This window comes from Xiphias gladius, chromosome 19, assembly GCF_016859285.1.
Source record: "Xiphias gladius isolate SHS-SW01 ecotype Sanya breed wild chromosome 19, ASM1685928v1, whole genome shotgun sequence".
NCBI classification, from domain to species: domain Eukaryota; kingdom Metazoa; phylum Chordata; class Actinopteri; order Istiophoriformes; family Xiphiidae; genus Xiphias; species Xiphias gladius.
The window spans coordinates 26068782-26089350 of NC_053418.1; the positions used below are offsets into that span (position 1 = coordinate 26068782).

At 38.9% G+C, this 20569-nt stretch overlaps 1 protein-coding gene across 1 annotated transcript in view; it reads right to left on the reverse strand.

The window, feature by feature from the left end:
• zmat4a (zinc finger, matrin-type 4a) overlaps nt 1–20569 on the reverse strand; it is a 137326-nt gene that overhangs the window by 54388 nt on the left and 62369 nt on the right. Inside the window, exon 4 of the mRNA XM_040155640.1 lies at nt 6123–6279. Coding sequence (XP_040011574.1) covers nt 6123–6279 — 157 coding nt within the window. The remainder of the gene's footprint in view (nt 1–6122; nt 6280–20569) is intronic.

Here is a 20569-nt window from a genome sequence, read left to right on the forward strand (position 1 = left end):
TAGCGTGACGATGTTGAGCAGGTATAATGTTCACCATCTTGGTTAAGGGTTTCAGCATTCTAAAATGTACTAGTTAGCGATAAACACAAAGTACAGCTGTAAGTTTTTCAGATATTTGATCAAAAACCAAAGTACTGGACAAAGAAAAAATTTGTCCTGATGATGGCGCTAAAGGGAAAGGTAGGGTTAAGGTTAGTGTTAGAATTATCAAAGATAATACAGTTTGTCGTGTGGAGAATATGAATTTCTGCACCAAACATTTGTCGAGACAGTGTAGCTAGCATGGCTAAAAAATCAGGTTCACAATCAAGTTTTGTTAAAAGTGATGAAATGTAAGAAATACATGCAGTATTATGCCTATACGTCATTACTGTATCTGCTAAGACCTATGTCAGTCAAATCTTCACCAGTCTATCAAAGCTTTTATTCTTGATGTTTCCAGCTGTAAGTTGAAGTGCACACTATTTACAATAATGATAATATTGTAACAGCACTAAGTTCCTTGCTTGGTCCTTTTCATTCAGTTCTGGTGGTTCCAACTTTATGAGGATCTCAGAACTGAGCTGCTGCACTGCACTGGAATGTCACCACAAATCCCAAAATGTAAATGTGTGAAAATGTAAAAGTGTCTGAATTTTGAGGCAGCCCATCAGATAATTTGAGAAATAATACGGAATCCAAATAGGCAATTTCAAAATACGGGTCCGTTTAAATGTTATTGCTATGATACATATACTTTAACTGTGGTTTTTGTGTTAACAGGTTGAGACATTTAGAGTCAGATAATGGTCGTAGCTAAATGTAAAGGAACAAAAAGAAATGGCCATTTTAGCTCCAGATTTCTTCGAATCACTTGCCAGTTAATCAGCGCAGGGAAAATACTGTATATTCCCACATTAAGCTGCAGGTGTTAAAGGAATTGACATTCAAGGTAGCTATTGTGTTTACCACCCAGACAATTGGAAACAGGTCAGAATGTGGAAATAGTGCTTAGAGAAACCATACGGAGGAATATGAAAATACAAGTGGTTGTGATTATATAAAATACCAGTGACAAATTAACATTCATTCAGCCTGGCTGAACTCTAAAATAGAAACTGAATTGGAATTGCAACACATTGCAACACCAGCAGTTAATATTCAACTAAAAATGCATGCAGATGAGCATGTCTTATGTGGGTCAGTGAAAATATTCACATTAACACAACTGTGCCTGAGTAAAAGGGCAAAAAGGGATTTTTTTTTTTTAGCTTATAGAGGCTATGTGTAATACTGTGCCTATGGGCAAAACATTAAACATTAATTTCAACTGTCAGATGAGATTCTTGCATGTTCAAAAAATTCATTTGAAATTCAAAACAACAGCTTATGCAGGGCAAAACACTATGATTTCAGATTGATGACACTGTGCATTTTTGAAATGTTTATCATGGGTTTTGGATGGAGGTTATGGACCCAAAAGGAAGATGCATACCTTCTGATCAAAGCGTAAAAAAAAAAGTATCAAGTCGAGTTTATGAGGCTCTCCTGTGACAACAGAGATGCTGTATATTCTCATCAGTGTTTTCTGAGGCACCACCTGCATGGATCTTGGGTGTTCGGGTTGACTGAGGAAAAAAGGGTTGGCTAGCTAGAGTTTTTGCAACTGTATACTGGCTGACAGCAGCCTGGAATAACAACAGGTCCCGAGAGGCAAGTGGATCAACAAAGGAACTTGGCCAGTCCACTGATGTTACTTATGTGGAAATCAATAGTCCGGGCCTCCTGGTACCCTGGATTCATCTTCCTGACACTTTCTATTTGTTACAGATCTGGGTGCCTATACAATAGAGGTACTTGAAAATACTATTTCAGAGGATAAAACAAGCTGCAGTCCAAAGCCAGCAGTTCTTTTATTTCAACTGGAATATGGATCATTTGGGCAACAGACTTGTATTGACAGACTCAGTCTTTTCTCTTTATGAATCTTCTGACAGTATATGTGCAGGTGTCTGTATGAATTGATGCACTGAGGGTAATAAAAGGTTCTGACATTTGTATTTCAAACCTATGAATAATAATGGAGAGGTTTATGATGATTAAAAGGCATTCCACACTAATTTATGAAAAGCACTAAATTATACTTTTTTGGGGTTTTTTGTGATGAAAACTTTACGTTTAAATTTCTGAATCTCGGCACAAAAAACTGAATATCAGCAGCTGCAATCCAAAAAAGTAAGAGGGTTTTTTTGTAATGTGTCTGTCAGGTCGGGAGGAGGTTTCTTAGTGTCCCACTTTTTGTTTGGGTGTCAGCTGGGATGGAGCTGCCTCTGTTCTGAGCCGCTGGCCACACGTGGCTTACTTAACTGCTGTGTCGGTCACTGACATGTGGCAAGGAGAGCAAATAGCAAAGGGGGCTATCTGTGCGCTGCATCGTGGGACCATAATCCGACTTGTTAGAAAGCAAACTGCAAATGAAATCAAATAGTATTGAAGTTCTCTATACTTATAGCCAAAGTATATCACTATTTGTTCGATTGACAAATTATTCCATATAATGAACTCTCAGCTTGGAGGAAAACATTTATCCTGGTTGCTTCAAGGTGATTGTCTGCTGGATGTGGCTAGAGATGTTCAGTACAGTATTCGATCAACTTATTCATACGCTTTTATAGTTTTTCTATAATTACAGTTGACGTTTTATGCCCTGGCTTCAGACCTTCTCAGAAATGTATTGCACAGAATGTTCAGACATCATCATACTCACTGTAGCTTCTAAGCTTCACAGCAGATTGGACTGTATCATTAAAAAGGAACTCGACACGAAATTCATTTCTTTGAGTTAGTAAATAACATATACAGTCCCTTTATTGTACTATCTATTGATCCCGGTCCCATTCAGTAGTGTTCATTATCATCTAGAGAAAATCCACTAATTCTGTCTGCTTGGCCCACCCCCCATCCCCAATCCTCCTTCCTAAGTGAAAAACATGAGGAAAATAGCTTCTCACTCCTACTTTTTGTAGAATGCTGCTTTCATACACAAAGGAGAGACAAAACAATGTACAAATGAGTATTTTTTATGAGATAATGTGAAAATAAGTTTGCCCTTCAGTGGTTAAGCCATGAACTGAAGGTGTATGTGCAACACTGTACTAAGAATGAATAAAAACCAAATTTTGCCGCCAGGCTCTGTTTTGATCACACCCTATGAACATACATATTTCATGCTGCCAAAGTCTGAGCAGATAGAGATCAATACAGAACCCCTCAAACACAAAAGAACAGAGCCCACAGGTGGATGCTGCAGCAGCAGGATGGTGCAGCGGCACTCAATGAACATTTGGTCATGACAACTGTGCAGCCAACTGAAGTGACAAAGATTACAGAGCTGCTCAAGGTTTCTGGCCGATTTGAATCAGAATATAAGACCTTATTGTCGTTTCTTTCTGTCAGTCTTTTTTCAGGTGTACAACAGAAAAGAACATTTAATTTCCCTTTGACTTTAACGGTGCAAAACATTGTTGTATAGCCTCTGTATTTGGCCTGAACTAGAACTGTAGACTTTACTTCTTCTGTCCCACTTTCTATGCTTAAATGCTATTCTGGTACTGCTGAGATAAAAGGAATTATTTGATTCTTTTTTTCAGCCGGAGGGTTCAAGGACTGATCCGACAAACATTAACTCTAAGACAAGAGGTTTCGTCACCAATCTACTGATTCAATCCTACTACTTTAGAGGGAAAAAAAGGCTGCAGTGGCTGAGGCAATACTAATGCAGGATGAATTCAGGACGGTCCAACAATGGGAGGATTCAGATAATACCACTATAAAAATGCACCGCTTTATCAGTCAACAGAAAATTTCAACCAAATTAAAAGAAAAGTAGCAGTGAGTGCATATAAATGACTCAGTCAACTGGAGCACCAACAAGCCAGAGTAAACAAAGCTCAAGGCTGATCTATTCACAGCCACACTGCTCACTGTAGACTCAGATGCTGGTCTCCAGTACAATCTGAAAATATAATGTTTGCTATCTTTCCTATTCACTGTTTCCCCCCTCGACCTTCACTCATTATTTTTACAACAGCTGATTTCTAAGTAGGTTCAAGGTGACCAGCTGTCAGTGGATTACAACAGCAGAAGACTTCAATCACCCCAAGCTAGAGAACAGTTGGTGATTAAATCTAAATAACACACGCATAGACACACAGAGAATCATGAAAAACCAGCCAACCGCACCAGCTTCTTTGGCTTCGGTTAATAAGTTTTAACTGGCCCCAAAAATCATGGCATGCAAGACTACGAGTCTACAGCCATGGTAGCAGCTTTGCGAGGCAGTACTTAGGCCTAGTGGTGCTACACGCTAACATAAGCATGCTAACATACTCACAATGCTAGCATGCTGATAATAATATATAATATATAATAACAATAATAATAATATATAATAACAATATTGTATCAGCTTCACCATCTTGGTTTAGCGTGTTAGCATGATACTATTTGCTTATTAGGAATAAAAACAATGCACCTCACCCACGTTACAGTGGTGCCAGAGCTTAGGCCAATGGATCACCAAAAGACACTGAGATACATTGTCTGGGAAACATTAATGTCTATAAACACTTTGTGCTAATCCTCTAGGTGAACACAATAGGAAGCAGAGTTTTAGAAAGTTTTGTGAACTCATTAAAAAGGAAAAACTGAAACATCAGATTCGTATTCATACTCTTTGTGATGACACTTGAAATTTAGCTCAAGTGCCTCCCATTTCTCTTGATCATCTTTGAGATGTTTCTGCACCTTGATTGGAGTCAACCTGTGATAAATTCAATTGACTGAACATGATTTGGAATATCAGAGCAAAAACCAAGACATGAGGTTGAAGGAACTGCCTGCAGACCTCAGAGACAGGACTGTGTCGACAGATTTTTTCCACAGGACAGAGGCTGTGTAATACTCAGATATAAAAATGACTGGGGACGTGATTGAAATCAGTGAACCATCACTGTAAAACTAATATATGGCCAGATCTGCTCTCGCAATACTCTTATATAGAGAGAAACACTGATTTTTCTCAGGTAAAAAACTTGGGCTAAAGTCCTAAATATCTTGAGTTATGCTAAAAAATGTGGTCTGCTCCGCCATGATGTTCTGATCCCCATCTACAACTAAAAAACATAGGATAACCTCAGGATTTTTCTAGTCACTAAAAATTGGCTATAGCATTATTTTTGTTCATATTATAAACTATTCCCTTAAGTTTGTAATTTATTCCTTGAAATTACACATCATTCCATCATTGAAGTCACTTATTTATTTGTTTAAATACTTGATTAATTCCCCCAGTTTAGTAATCAAACTTTCAAACTACTTAATGTGTTCACTCAAGTTATTTATTTGTGTCCTTCAAATCACTTAATTTGCTCTCACTAATGGAATGCAGCAATTCACCTTCATCTTGGAAAATCAAAGGAAACACTAGACTTGCAAGCAGGAATACTGAGGTCACTCAACAAACTTAAACAGACAGACTGAGTAAGGGATGTGCCAACAGCCATTGAGAAATAACAAACTTGACTACAAACTGTGAATGAAGTATGGCTTCCTATCTATCATCTGCTTCCACGTTAGCTTTAATAAAGTTTATGAGTGATTTATATCTGATGGAATGGAAATAAGAGCCGACTCAAAACTGAAGAAAGAGGTACACAGAAGATGCATTTTTTTCAAATGTAATTCGTTCCTCCAGCCCTCGGCCATGCTGCTGTATAGATTTGGCCTTTGGGCTCCTGCTGTATATTCTGACCCTTACAGCACCTCTGCGTGATGATGTGATGTTTCAGAGCACTGAATCAAGACACCAATATACTGTATACACTGGAAAATAATGTGTCAGGCACTGGCAATGCTGTTTGTTATGACTCCAACTCAGAACCAACAGTAGGAAAGATGTGGGGAGAACAAACACTGTCTGAACCAAGTGCTCCATAATTATTTAAAATCATTTAGTTCTATTCCACTTCACTTGCACATAAAAACACCTCCAAACATCATCAACACATATAGCATCCTGTTTCTTATTCCTTGTAGCTCCTCTATCATTTACACCCACAATGCATTTTGAACATTGGCTATACCTTTGTTTGTGATGGCGGGCTGCTCCCCCAGTAGTAGCTTTAGCCTCTTGGCGTGGATTTTACCCTGGTAGTGTGACTGTGCCACCACTGCTGAGGTGAAGGACATGTTACACAGCGTGCAGCACTTATTCTTGTCCACATCGCCCTCGTCGCTACCCTAAAAAACAAACATCTTATCAATGATACATCGACACATGACAACATTCATTTATCTGTGTTAGCTTTTAAAATGGGATTCAATCAGACATGTCATATATATTATCAAGAAAGCACAGTATCTTGTTCTAGCAAGACAGCTGCACGTTGAACACATCACTAATCTCTACCACTTCTATTTCAGATGAGGGGAGGGGTGCAACATTCTTCGCCTGAAGTGTTTCAATTCTGGCAGGATGCAAATGGAGTCGACTCTGTTTTTTAAGGGGTCATAGTGGAGCTAATATCGCTGATGGTGGACCACTCCCTGAGCCTCCATCTGTGCAAGCTGCACCAAAACCCATTATCCTCAGTGAACGCAGAGCACACAGAGCGACCTGCCAAGCACTGAGAGATGGATGCTACTGAAAAGTGAGAGGGAAATAGTGCCCTGCCGAGCAGGCTGGGTGAAGGAAAGGCTGATATTAAGAGGGAAAGAAGAGGAGAGGCAAGTGAACCTCATGACCTTGTTCAAATGTCTGCTCCTCTGCCCCGTGCACTCCACCAAATATAGTAAGTGAACAGAGTGCCTGAGTGTAGAGAAATGTGCGCGCATGCATGTCTTTTCAATTGAATTGTGTCATCTTGAGATGAACTGAGATAATGAGCCTATTAACTTCATGATAGTCATACTTCTGACACTAACAGTTATGACTCTGTATTATGTGTCTGCTAATGTAGCTCTTCTGTAGGCTATTGACACTGACACTGCGTTTGGGCTCGAGCTGACAGCTTGTGTTTCTCATGTTCAATATAATTAAGTCAAACTGAAATGAATTTGTCATTTTCACTAAGAAATCAATATCTGATTGGTGTTTTTTATGTTATTTTATTTTTTGCATTGACACTGGCTGATACATTGGTGTTCTCCTATGAACGTTCATTTTTGGTACCCAGTGACAGTGTATACTGTAATTGAATTGGTGAAATATTTGTGTGAACTGGCACAAAAACAGCTTTCTATATTAATTAATTTCATGTCAGTCCTATACATTAGTCAGTTTAAAATTGCTGAAACTAACAGATTTGAACACACTACTGAATAGGACTGGATCCATTGAAAAAAGACATAGTTAGCCAAGCCTTTATATAATGCAAGAAAAACATAACCCTGAGTGTGGAAGACCATGCCAATATTAGGTCCTGAAACATGTGCAATGTCCGTAATGGTAAGAATAGCTAGCTAGCCTTCCAAGTGGAATACACACAGCATGATGGATCCTCCCAAATACTGAATGTTGTAATATGATATATGACAATATGAAATCTTAAACTGCTAATGGTAGGGAACTAACCTCAAGCTATCTTGAATAAACAATGGAGGATGTTTCTCTGGACTACATGAAGGTGAATGAACACGAAGGCTGTTTAGAGACGTACATGTGGCTGTTTCTTTCATACAGATTCTGAGTTTAAGATCATATAACCTCTTTTCTGTTTTGAAGCCACCTCCCAGCAGGAGTTGGTTGCAGTTTGGATGCTGTGCCAAAACTGTGCACAAAAACGGTTTTATTCTCTCTTGAAAAAAAGAACAATGTGAAGCAGTAGTATTATGACTGGCTCTAAAGGCATATTCACATTACAGTGGAAAAACAAGGGTCTCGCCTTACATGTTCTATATTGTCTAGTGCAGTATTTACTTGGGAACTCACTGTAGTACTTTATTTAACATTGCCAACCTTAGCAACAATGCTAATGTTGCTTGGAGTACGTTGCTAGATTTCAGAGTCTCAAACTCATTTTTTTATTGCAAACCTGGCAGCTGAATCTGCATGCTGATATTTTGCCATGCAAAAATCTTTTTGTCTGGTTTTGATACAAAACCAATCTGTTTTTATAGAATTGTGGAAATTCAGAAACACAAATAATTTGTTTTTTATCCATCTTTCAGTTCAAGCAGTGGTCAACAGCAAGTGGTTATGCCCACGAAGATGCAGTGCAGCAATTTGAACTTTGAACATCCATGCAGAGCAACTGCAACACGCCAAATACACAAAAATGGAGGAGGCACATAAAAGCTATTTTTCTGGAATTATGTAAATGCATCATTAGGATGGCAATGTTGGTCCACTGTCCAGCCATCCCTTTGATCCTGACTAAAATATCTGAATAAGTACTGAATCGATTGCCATGAATTTTTTCTAGACATTCATGGTCCCCAGATCATGTATCCTACTTTGGTGATGAATTGACTTTTCATCTTGTGCCACCATGAGGTTGACAGTTTTGGTTTTTAGTAAAATGTCAAAACAACTATTGAGTACCTTGCCAGGAACTTTGGCACAGATATCCATGGTGCCTAGAGAAAGAATCCAAATGTCTGGTGATATCATAGCAAACAGAAATCAATATGGATTCTGTGTTTAAGTGTTTTAACAATTCAGTTGCGTTGAGTTGAGAAGCCTCTGAAAAAGGATTGCAGAAAGTTGGTAATTATATATTTCATTGATAACAGCAGGTCTAATTCCATGTTAACACATGTATCTATCTTTGCTGTCAAAAATAATTGGAAAGTAGCCAAACTAATTAAAAATGCAAACTTGAATCCTGGATGTGAGCCAGGATACAACAGCTGCCAGTTTACACAGATTTTTTTAGAGCCTTTTAAACACCATTTACTTTTTACTCTGCTCAAATGAACCAAAAGGTGATTTCAACAGGATTCAATTACTCTCAGCATCCCCCAATCACTTTCAGTTAGCCAACAGAAGGACTCTTGTATTCTTTGCATTAGCCTGTGATTTCTACAAAGAGTATGTTCTTTTCTGTCTAGAGGAAGGCATAAATGGACGAATTGAATTGACACTTCATCATCCACCTAGTGTAGGTGGAAAAATTTAATGGAGTTTCTCTCATTTGTCAAAAGTTGCACTTTCACCTGACTGTTTTCTTAGTATTAAAAATGAATTAATAGTTTTTTATTTTACATTAAAAGTTATGGTAACAGACTTCACCAAAAATAACAAAACCACTGCTGTCTGTGCATTGATTTCAGCAACCATTTACTCTTTTCAGTGGAAGAAGTCAATTTCTAACTTCATTTGTCCTAGAATTTTAAAGTCTTTTTAATTAAAAGTTTTCATTAATTTCTGTGTTTATCATTATCACTTGCTCATTTTCATAATAAATATAACCATGAACACTGTATCATGTAGTTAAAGACAAATTTAACAGCAGCTGAAAATCCCTTTTGCTGACCTTCAGTGATTTAACTTCTCACCTTGCTGCATTGATCTAGAGTTGTAATCCAGGGTTTGTCAGTACATTGTGACCTCGGTATTGGGTGTGGCGACAGGTGTGACAGACTTGAAACCAGTCAGGGTTGTAAAACACTGCCTTTCATCTTAGTATCAAGTTACTCTTTGTTTTGTCTTTGTCTCACCATTGTGTGTATGCTAACACCCCTAAACAAAGTGCATAATGGCCATCACATTGCGGTGACAACATTAATGGAATAGTTTGACATTTTACAAAAGACACATTCACGTTCTTGCAGACATTTAGATAAGAAGTTCAATATCACTCTCATGTCTGTGTGCTAATATGAAGCTACATCCAGGAATCAGTTAACTTAGCTTAGTGTAAAGACTGGAAGCAGGGGTAAAAAACTACTGTGGTTCTGTAAAGAGGTAACAAAATCTGCCTTGCAGCACCTCTAAAGCTCACCAGTTAATACATCTTGTTTGTTTAATCTTTACAAAGACTAAAGCGTAAACTCAACAAGATGTGGTTTTGCAGGGGGCTATGTGCTGTCTGGAGCTGGCAACCTCATGACGACGACAAGACTCTCATACATATAACTCACGGAGCTTTAGAAGTGCTGGATGGCGGATTGTTTTAACCTCTGACTGGCTGTTTCCCCTTGTGTCCAGAGTTAATGCTAAGCTAGGCTAATCAGCTTCTGGCTGTAGCTTCATATTTAGCATCTAGACATAAAGGTGGTTTCAATCAAAGACAGTAAGTAAGCATATTTCAGAAAAAAAAATCAATCTATTCTTTTAACTGGCCAGTACATCTTTTTCTTTGGTAAAAGTCCAAATTCAGACCATATATTAGTAAAAAACTGCTCAACCAGCCCTACTACTTTCTACATTACAGCATGAAACAACATAACAAGGCCACTGCTCTGGTAGACGGTACACCTAGATAGCCAAGCCGCTGTGTAACCTAGTTGACTTACCAATTGCTTAGATGTTTAATTAATAATGGTCTGCTGGAACTAGAAAATTGGACAAAACTTAGTTGAACCCAACTTTGATAAAATGGATCAAAGCAACACTGTTTGATTGAGCTACAAGCCCAGACTGAAGAGTCTGTGACATGACTCATAATTGTATTCTTGTTGTGGAAAATGTTTGTTTCCATTTGTATACAGTCACATACAAGGCAGAAAGCTCTCATCTGTTCAGTCTCATCAGTCTGAAACTACATTAACATAGGTAACATTGTGCATTCACCATTCTTGAAAAAAAAACCCACTGTTTTCCACAGCATTAGTTACCAAGCAATAGCCTCAAAGGGTCATGTTACTTTTCACCTAGACCCCACATAAACATTCAGCTCGACAAGCCGACATGACCATGTCCAACCAGGATATATTTCACGAAACACTTACACTAATGACGCTAGTAATTAAGCTTAATATTGGTTTAATGAAGAAAACTGCAAACAGGATTGGACTCAGGGCAATAGCCTACACAAGTGGGTGAAATCCTCATTTACCCTCCTTTTAAAAATGTTGAACTCCACATCACAGCGCTCTGGTTTCTCATGATGAAAGAGAACTGTTTAGCTCAGACACAAAAGCTTCTCCCAAGAGGAAACTAATTTCATTGTGTGTGAGGTTATGAATCACAGAAAGTAAACACACAGCTATCTAAATTAGATGAGGGCAGAGGATGTTAAAACAGTTTAAGAGGGGATTATACACTTGGTTAATGTGTTTCTCTGGTTGTGTCGAAGTCAAATTGGGTCATCATCCACCGAAAGATATGGGGACCTTTTGAACAAGATCAAATCTCTCTTGCTGCACTCAGTGAAGCCACAAGAACAGCAGAGAACACTCTTTGCCTTATACTGTACCGAGTGTGTTATACCTGGTCTGAGGAGATCTTTGATCCCAGTGATCTTACAAAACCCACCTGTTACTATGCTGGATGGGACTACACAATATTTTGCCTTTAAATATGGACACTGTGTCAGATTACATGATCATACAGTCAAGAGAACAAGATAAAATGGCATACTACACGTTAAACCCCAACCAATCATAGCTTGCCATTTGTTCACAAATTGCAAGACATGCACAGGTGATTGGGAAGAGGGGACAGACTTCCTTGTTCCACTTGACCGTAACACCAAATCAGTCCTCTTTTCCTTTGCTACATTTATAGTTTAGCGTGAAAGTCAATTAGAATATATCATAGGAGGTAGGAAGGTACGATAAGGTGAGTGAAAGCAAAAAAAATGTGGTCAGGTTTCCATCCAAATATAGTTCAAATTCTAAAAGAGTTTCCAGAAAATCAGCAAAAGGCAATCCACTAGTGTTATGCGAAGGGCATCGAGATGTCGGTGTTGCTAATTCTCAGTGAAGTGCCATTAAACTGCAGAAGAAGAGGCCACAGTGAGATGACAGAAGTAAAAGAGCATCAGCACAACACAGTTGATGTCGTGTCACCAAAATACATGTTGCAGTCCACAAAGTCTCAACATGCAAATAATGGTTTTGACTGACACTTTATTGAAAGGGAAAAATGTCCAAGTCTTTGGACCCTTGGGTGCGATAGGTCTCTCAGAACTTAAGGCTGCACTAAACTATATTTTGTACATTAACAATGGCTCAAATGACTATTTATAATGTAAAGGGCGTTTATATTACAACAGACTTTATCACCCAACTCTACAGTTCCGCTAAGTTCTACAGAGCTTTTAGCCTTTTAGCTTCTTTAGCTCATTGTTTTCGTTTTTCAGCTTGCAAATATGACTGTCATCAACCCTGCTTGCGGCATGCAGCTATTTTCAGTGGAAAATCTCTGATAAGCCACCTGTGCACTACCTGCCCAGCACCGTACAACAGACAGGAGGATACCCGGAGCTGCTCTGGAGGCTTGCAGTAGCCAAACAACCATTTTTCCTTTAATTGTCTGTCATTCATCTGTACCTTTACCTTTTTTCCGTCCAGAAGTGAGGTTAAAAGATTATTCCACCTCTTGGGTTTATAATTCAACTGAATGGCTATTTTGACTGAGACAGTGTAAATGGCAGTCAAACATTTTGACATATTTTCCTGTTTACCTACTTACTTGCCTTATTTATTGGTTAGTTGGAGTCTACTTAGTTACCAGTCCATGGTCAAAATGTTAAACAGGACTCCTTCACTAGCTGAGAACAATAAATATGTGATGTCAAGTACAGTACACTGTAGCTAAGAGGATTGATATACTGATGCATTGACTTGTGATCAGTTATAGCATGCTTGTTTATCATGCAACATGCTTAAAGAATAAATGCAAGCATACCTAAGATTTGGGCAAATATTTATCAAGTGTCTCAGAATCACTCCCAGTCTTAGTCTTAGTAGTCTTTCTAAAAAGACTACTACCTACCTAATAGTAATGCACTTTCAGCAAGAAGAAGGATTATTCCTTGGAGAGAGTGTGAAACTGTTTTAAAACTTCCAAAGCCGCAAAGTTGAAATTATGATTTTTCTGACTGTTGCGGTTTGACAGCGGTAAAATTCAAAATGTATTAAATAGCACCACGTTTGATGTGTATAGGCAAATAAAGTACAGAACTTACCAAGGTTATATATGCAAAAATAAGATGGCAGAATTCAAATTGATATTTACAAATACTCCATTTACATAGTATCATCGTCAAATAAATGCATAAAATAAATGTGGCCTATATGTAAAATGAAATAATAAGGTATTTGACTCAGTTGTGTGAAAGTATTGTACCAGCCCTCTCCAACCACATGTTTAGAGTGACCACCACATCTATCACATTGCATAGGCATACACATGCGCCATAATAATATGAATACATTTCTCAAATATTATCACCCATAAAATACATTTTAAAAATTAACATATAAGACCCCATATCAGATTGTTCCCTTTTTTTATAAATAAGCTGAAAGATCCTTTATTATGCAGTTGACATCCAGCCAGGGAAACATGACTGTGTTCAAATAAATTTTAGACTAGTTGTCAGCTCTGACAGAATCATCAGTGTTGCACAGAAAAGACTAACATTGTGAGGACAATTGTTTCTACAAGGATACCTCTACATCACAAGGTCAGGGTCAAAAATTATGTTTTATTTTCATCAAGCGCTCCAAAACAGCTTTCCTCTTATTGAATATCCCCTAACAGAGATGGGAACGTTTCCAAAGTTAAGAACGTTTATAATATGATTTTACTCCTACGGTAGATCTAAAAGTTTGACCAAATATGTGTCAGTCTGAGAATTTCTGTCCAGGCAGGACTGATTTTCTACCCTGAGACTCATAAATATGGGTCCTGGATGTTCACAGAAGTACTTCAAACTACATCTTTCCAATTTTAATATTATCTACAGCTTTGAACAGTATGTAAATGCATATTACGCTACATCAAATGATATGATTACATTTGAAGGATAAAATAACTTGAGAAAATCCCATAGTAAACAAAGCCATGCATTGATGTGTTCCACCAGTGGGGAGTCCACACTGCAATTTTGAATTGGACCCTTTACTGAAATGCTATTTCTAGTGAGCTGAAATCTAGTGGAGATCACCACTGTGAGTGTGTGCGTGCGTGTGTGTGTGTGTGTATGTGTGGATGAGTTAAAGGTAGAGACAGAGCTCTTCCACCCACAGCATGTGATAACAGAGGAATACTGCTGCACACTGAGTCATTCTGACACACACACATGCACACACACACGTAGCCCCTCCTTTCGCCCTTGGCCTTGTCCTTCACTAACTCTTACCACACACATGTGCACGCACACACACCCTTCCTTCAGCTACCATGGTAAGCAGCAGCAGAGCCCCTATGCCATCTTATTTGCAGGATTTCATAGTCATAATGAGCAAATATGTATTTAGGAGGAGACCAAAATACACCAGGAGATGAGACGCATCCTCCAACTAAAAAGGATCCATAATTTCATGGTTAATTAAAACTGGATAAACAAGGACCTAATTGCAGGGAAATGTAATTAATGAAGCAGCAGGTAGAGTGACAATCACAGTGTAATATACAGATTTGCCTGCCAGACAGAAGCTTTATCATTGTTGTATATGGTGATTACAGCATATGCAGAATAATTCTAATGTGAAATGATTTACCCTGTGATACCCAACCTCTCGCCCAATGTCAGGTGGGTTTGGCTCCAGCCTCCCCGTGACCTTTGAAAGGATAACCGGTGCAGCTAATGGATGGATAGATGAAATGATTATCTAACTTTTGGAATGTGGAGAAATTTCTGATAAGGTCAGCAACATAGTTTTAATCTATTGTTTTTTGTTGTTTTTTTTTTGGCTGGACCGTGACTGACTGATGGAGTTACACCACACACATTGACCAAAGGGGTTTAAGTACTCTTGTTTCTTTTTGTTCGAATTTTTGGTGCGGTGGGGTGTGTGTGGCCGTTTTTTTTTTTTTTTTTTCCAGAACACCCATGGGTCATCTAAAGTCCAACGCATCCAGCCTCTGCCTTATTCCAGCAGTCATGTATAGTGGGTTTCATTTTGTATGTGTAATCTTAACTAAACAGTGAGAAATAATTGGAGTTCTGCATTGGCAGAATATACTGCTGCGCTGCACTTCTCAGAATATGTAACTGATGTAGTGAGACACAGACGGATAGAGAGAAAGAGAGAGAGAGAGAGAGAAAGAGAGAGCGAGAGAGAGAGGCACTGCATTTTGAGAAGAGAGAGAGAAAGAAGGGGAGGGGGTCTGCTTCATTCTCATTCATGTTAGGCATAATAAAATAATCTTTTTGATTTGCAAGCAGTAAATTCTCTTTGCTGTCAGTGCTGTGCTGCACATTTTCATCTTGGTTTAAGGGAAGCAATGTGTCCTTGCCTGCCTGTATTTGTGGCATAATATAGATGGGCTGTGTGATGTCTTACTGCACTGGATTGTTGTTTTTTTCTTTTGTCACTGCATCACAAATGCCACGGTGCCAACATGCTCGGGCTTGCAGAGACTCCGTCTCGGACGCAACGTTTTCTTTCTAGTGTTGCAGTCAACAAGCTGCACCAGTCCTTGAAGTAATAGCTTGGGGCTGTGGCTAGCCTGCACTGGATTGGCCTGATCATGGCCGGGCTTAGCGCCGTATAATGCCTGGGCTAAATCTGGAGGTCAGGGAACACTCACTACTCATGTGCATCCCCCTTAAGGCACACACAGAAGAAATAGGACAGCCAATTGCAAGGGTATCCCTGAAATAAAAGCATAAAAAAGACTAGCTCCCAACATAGCTGTGGACAATGCAGTTTATTGCTGCCAAGCCGAGCATACAGGGGAGTGCTAAGGTGGACTGACACAGTGGTTACTGCTGCTGCTACTTTAGTCACACACACAATAAAGTGACCTTGACATTAGGGCGGTACCAACAGGGACAGAGAATAAACCCTGACTGGATTCTACTAGAAAGTGTGTCACAAGGCAACAGGCAATACAAATGAATGTCTGTTTACGTACAGTTAAAGTGGCTTTACACATTTTATTATAAATTTAAATGTTTTGGCCACAAGGCTGCAGGCAAAAAACCCATACACAAACAACAGTTCTTGAATCACCTATAGGACTGATTTAAGAGAACCTGTTGCATTCACCACTTTTCCTGTAGTACTGTTGAAGCTTGCCTATGATGGTATTTAACTGCATGTCAAAACACTTCTTCTTTAATTCAATCCATGTAAAACTTTATTACAACTCAGATTTAATACAGTGGCTTGTACCCACCAAAGTAATTGTTGAGGTCTTGAAATGCAGTGACATCGCTCAAACAGGGGGAATCAAATGTGAGTGGTCAGACAATCAAACAGGTTGTAAACAAGCAAACTGTTTTACCTAAGTAGCCACCACTAAACTGTGAGTGTGCACAACTACATCACATACTGTATGGTTGGTCAAAGTGGAACCAGGGAGTTTGTAAACTGTATTAGCTGTTGTCAGTTTTTAAATTATGCTTGGGTCATAATTTATATTGTTTGCCTTCATTTCTCTTCCAAATAAATTTGACTAACATAGGTGGGTTGTTTCCAACTTTTCTGATCATGTGAGTGCCTGTGTTTGTTGTCCTGTTGGACCTGCTTTCAGCAGTGCAGCCACATTCACATATGTTAGCCCTTCCTGAGCATAGTGTTACCCTAACGGAGAGAACCGATGGAGCATGCCAGGAAATTAAACCCAAGCCGCAATAAACTGTAGTATTCCTCTAATGACACGGTGTCGACAGCTGTATAATATTTTCTAATTTCCTAGCTATCTCAGGTCACAAAATATCCCACTGACACTTCTAGACAGGTTATCTAAAGTACAACAGGATGAAGTTTTTTTCTTTTTACTTGAGTGACACAATTGTGAATGAGATTTGCCCACACATGGAACAGAACAGATGGCTTAACAGAGGGTGTCATTTCGGGACATCAGTTATGATAATGATTATGCTCACAACTGCACACTAAAAGGTACAGTAATAGATTGTTTTTGGCCACTTGGCAGCAACAGAAACACGGTGTGAAGCAAATAGTTACTAATATATACCACTGACTCCAGTCTCATAACTTACAGCAAATCATTCCTTATTTGTGGAGAGGTTTACACTCTGACAAAGGGTTAAATAAAAATTGATGGTGCAGCACAGCTAATGGGCTAGAACAGCTTCCTCTGTTTTGGACTCTCCGGCTCCCCATTCCCTCAAAGGTCAGCACTGCCAAGATGGTTTGCTACTGCTCCATTCAGGTGTCAAAGCTTTGCTAAATTCAACACAAAATATTTGCACAGATTGACTTCCTCCCTTGTGAAGTGAATTAATCAAAACGGATTGACATTACAGTATATCTTTGCCGTTTTAAATGCTGGTGTGACAGAATTTTAACTCTTGTACCAATGGCATTCATCAAGTTAGCACATGCAATGCATAACAAATTCAGAGGGTGCGCTGGATCTTTCTTCGAACAATGATACAAGCAAGCCTCATAGAAAAAGGAGAGATTTAGGATAATAATAAACAAATATTTCTTGCATGAGGGCCCCCATAATCCAACATCTGTTGCCTTCTCTTTGTCTTTCCACAAGGTTAAATGGTTCCCTGCACATTCTTATCTCAGCTTTCATTGTGACATAATTGTGGACAGCAGGTCATCGCTGTGGATGACCCTTTTGGGGACTCGGAGGAAATCCCAATCAGTTATGTCAACTCAGCAAAACGTACAGCTGTGATGATGGCATGGTCAGTGCTTCTAATGAGCCATATAAAGCTGACATATCCATCCAAATGAGCTTTCCATTGTCGATGAGGTCCAGGCAGAATCAATAATAAAATCAGTTCGAAGATAACCTGGGATTGATAAACAATAATTTATAGCTACACATCGAATTCCAGGCATCTTATCAGAGTAAATTCAGCATTTGGGCTGCAAGGCAAGAATGCACCATCCCCTGTATCACATAAACTAACCTTAATATTCAGGCCGTTATTGAGCAACGTGGGCAGAGCTGAACTCACTGACGTTTGATCTTTTTCCTCCCTCTTCCTTTTGAAATCCTTCAGTGGAAAACATCACAGACCACCAAGGCTGCTATACTTGCTCAGTGCAGTCCAAACACTTTTCAGAAGGTTACATCTTACTATGAGAAGGGTGCAAAATTGTGCAATGTGATATTGTCGAATTTTAGAAGAATGTGAAGTAAAATTGCTTTTTCTGATCCATTTTCTGATCTGATTTGAGATTTGAAATAACTAATCCTCCAATCCTAAACATGCTTTTCAGCTCCTCGTCCTCTCATACTCTCTTGAAAGGTCCACTGTGAAAGTCAGTGAATGTCGAATATTAAAATAACTCAGACTATTCAAACTTTACACAGAGGAAATGAGAAATACAGTGCCATGTGGTGTGTGGATTGTATGCAGCTCCAGTCTTGTCAGCTCTCTCACACCTGCCTGGCTGGAAATGGCTTTCTCTCTACAGCCATTGTTTGGCACCTTTTCGGAGGTTCCTTTTTCAAATGGTTCATTACCCTCAGATACATACTGCACCTCTGGGCTCCTGCCTTCATTATGCTGGGATCTGCTTTTTGTGACGTGAGGGTTTTTGCTAAATCGGGGCCCTCACAGAAAAGAAGCTCATGATGTGTGAAATTTGGAAGCACTTTTAGAAGAGAAATGGAAAAGTGGAGTCTAGCTTCCACACTGAAGGGAGCTGCAAAATACAGTTAGGGAGATGAAGAGGCATCATCCTCTCCTCAGTTCATTTTTCAAACAGCAGAAGATTGACACTTCAGTTCTTGGGAGACATTTGATATGGTATCTAACACTCTGAGGTACCTTTATGTTTATTCAGCTTTGTGTGCTATGCTCTGTTTGCGTTTATCTGTTAGTGCTAAGCCTTCAAGTGATATTTAACTGCTCTTTTTTGAAATGTCACTCAGTACAGATGAGATTTAGAGTATTGTTTCCAGGCAAAAGTGGCTAAAAATGCTACATCAAGGCACCAGCTGTGTAAGAAAAAATATATCAAATATAAGTAAGAGCTTTATGAACACTCAAAAGGTTGACATGCTGCAGAACACTTGAATTCTGACTTAAGGCTGAATGGATCTCAGTGAAGACCTTTGTCTTGTTGGCTGTGTTGGACCTTTGTTTATTGAAGCACAACCTCTTCATATATAAGATGATGAATACAGACCCGCACTTCTGACACATCAGTAAAATGGTTAAGCTGGGTTGAGATCTTCAAGATGATCGAAACCAACAAGACCAGACACGTCATTACAGCTGTTTCCATCAACATACTGAGATTTTCTTTAGTTTCGGAAGCCAGCACATGAAGAACTGAGGAACCAATTAAAGACAACACACTGGGCAATAGGTAGATTACGATTGCAAGTTGCTGGGCAACTGCCAAAATCCAATACTTTCTTGCATTTTCCCTCAACAAAACAGAGACGGGCATTCATTAGGACAATGTACCTTTCTAATATATACTAAAGAAAAAAGTATCCCTAAAAAAAAACAATATTTGGATAGGATAATGGTGACTAAAGAGATGTGGATTTCAAAGACTGTAACCTCCGCAGAGAGAGCTGTAAGAGAATGAACCTCATCAGAGTGAGGTGAACTTCATGTGTGCACTATAACCTAATGAAGTGGATTTTTAACTAACAGCTACTCTCTAAATCCCAGCACAGTGTACGTTTGCATTTTGCTCACCATGTTGGACTTTTGTTTTGTTTTTAGCCATGCTTACAGTGTGGCTGTAAAGAGGGCCATGCTAATCTGATGGTAAGTCGCTTTGGTCCAGACTGAAATATCTTGACAACTTTTGGATAGATTGCTGATGTCTGTAGAGGATGACCTTTATTGACTTTGGTGATCTCTTGTTGTTTCCTCTAGTGCCACCAGCAGGTTGTCATTTTTGGTTCAAAGTGAAATATCTGCTACATGATTACAATATTCAGTGGATTTCCATGGCATTTAATGCAGACTTTTCTGTTCCCCTCATGATGAACTGCAAGAGTCACTAAATAACTTTAGTGATCCTATGACTTTTCCTATACTTCAGGTCAAAATGTCCAGTTAGTCCAACATTTAATATACTACATCCAAACACCTGAAAATCTGATGACGTTCCCATCAGCCTCAGCTGTACTTTGTGTTTAGTGCTAATTACAAAATGATAGCATGCTAACATGATAAGAAGGTGACCACGGTAAACATTACACATGCTAAACATCAGCATGTTAGCGCTGAATCTGTGGGCATGTTAGCACAGTGACTTTGGAATTTAGCTCAAAGAACAAGACTAACAAGACCCTTGTTAGTACTATCAGAGTATGAGTACTAGTACTAGTATAGCACTGACGTCAATGGTCCTGATTCTGCTCAAAAATATCCACATTTTTTAAAATAATTGAGAGTGACGACTACATCAAAAGGCAAATGACTAGAAAGATTACAATTAGAAAAATATTTAAGGTTTGAATCTGATTTTTCTTTTTTCCCCTCTTTCTGTTTTTGTTCATAATAAC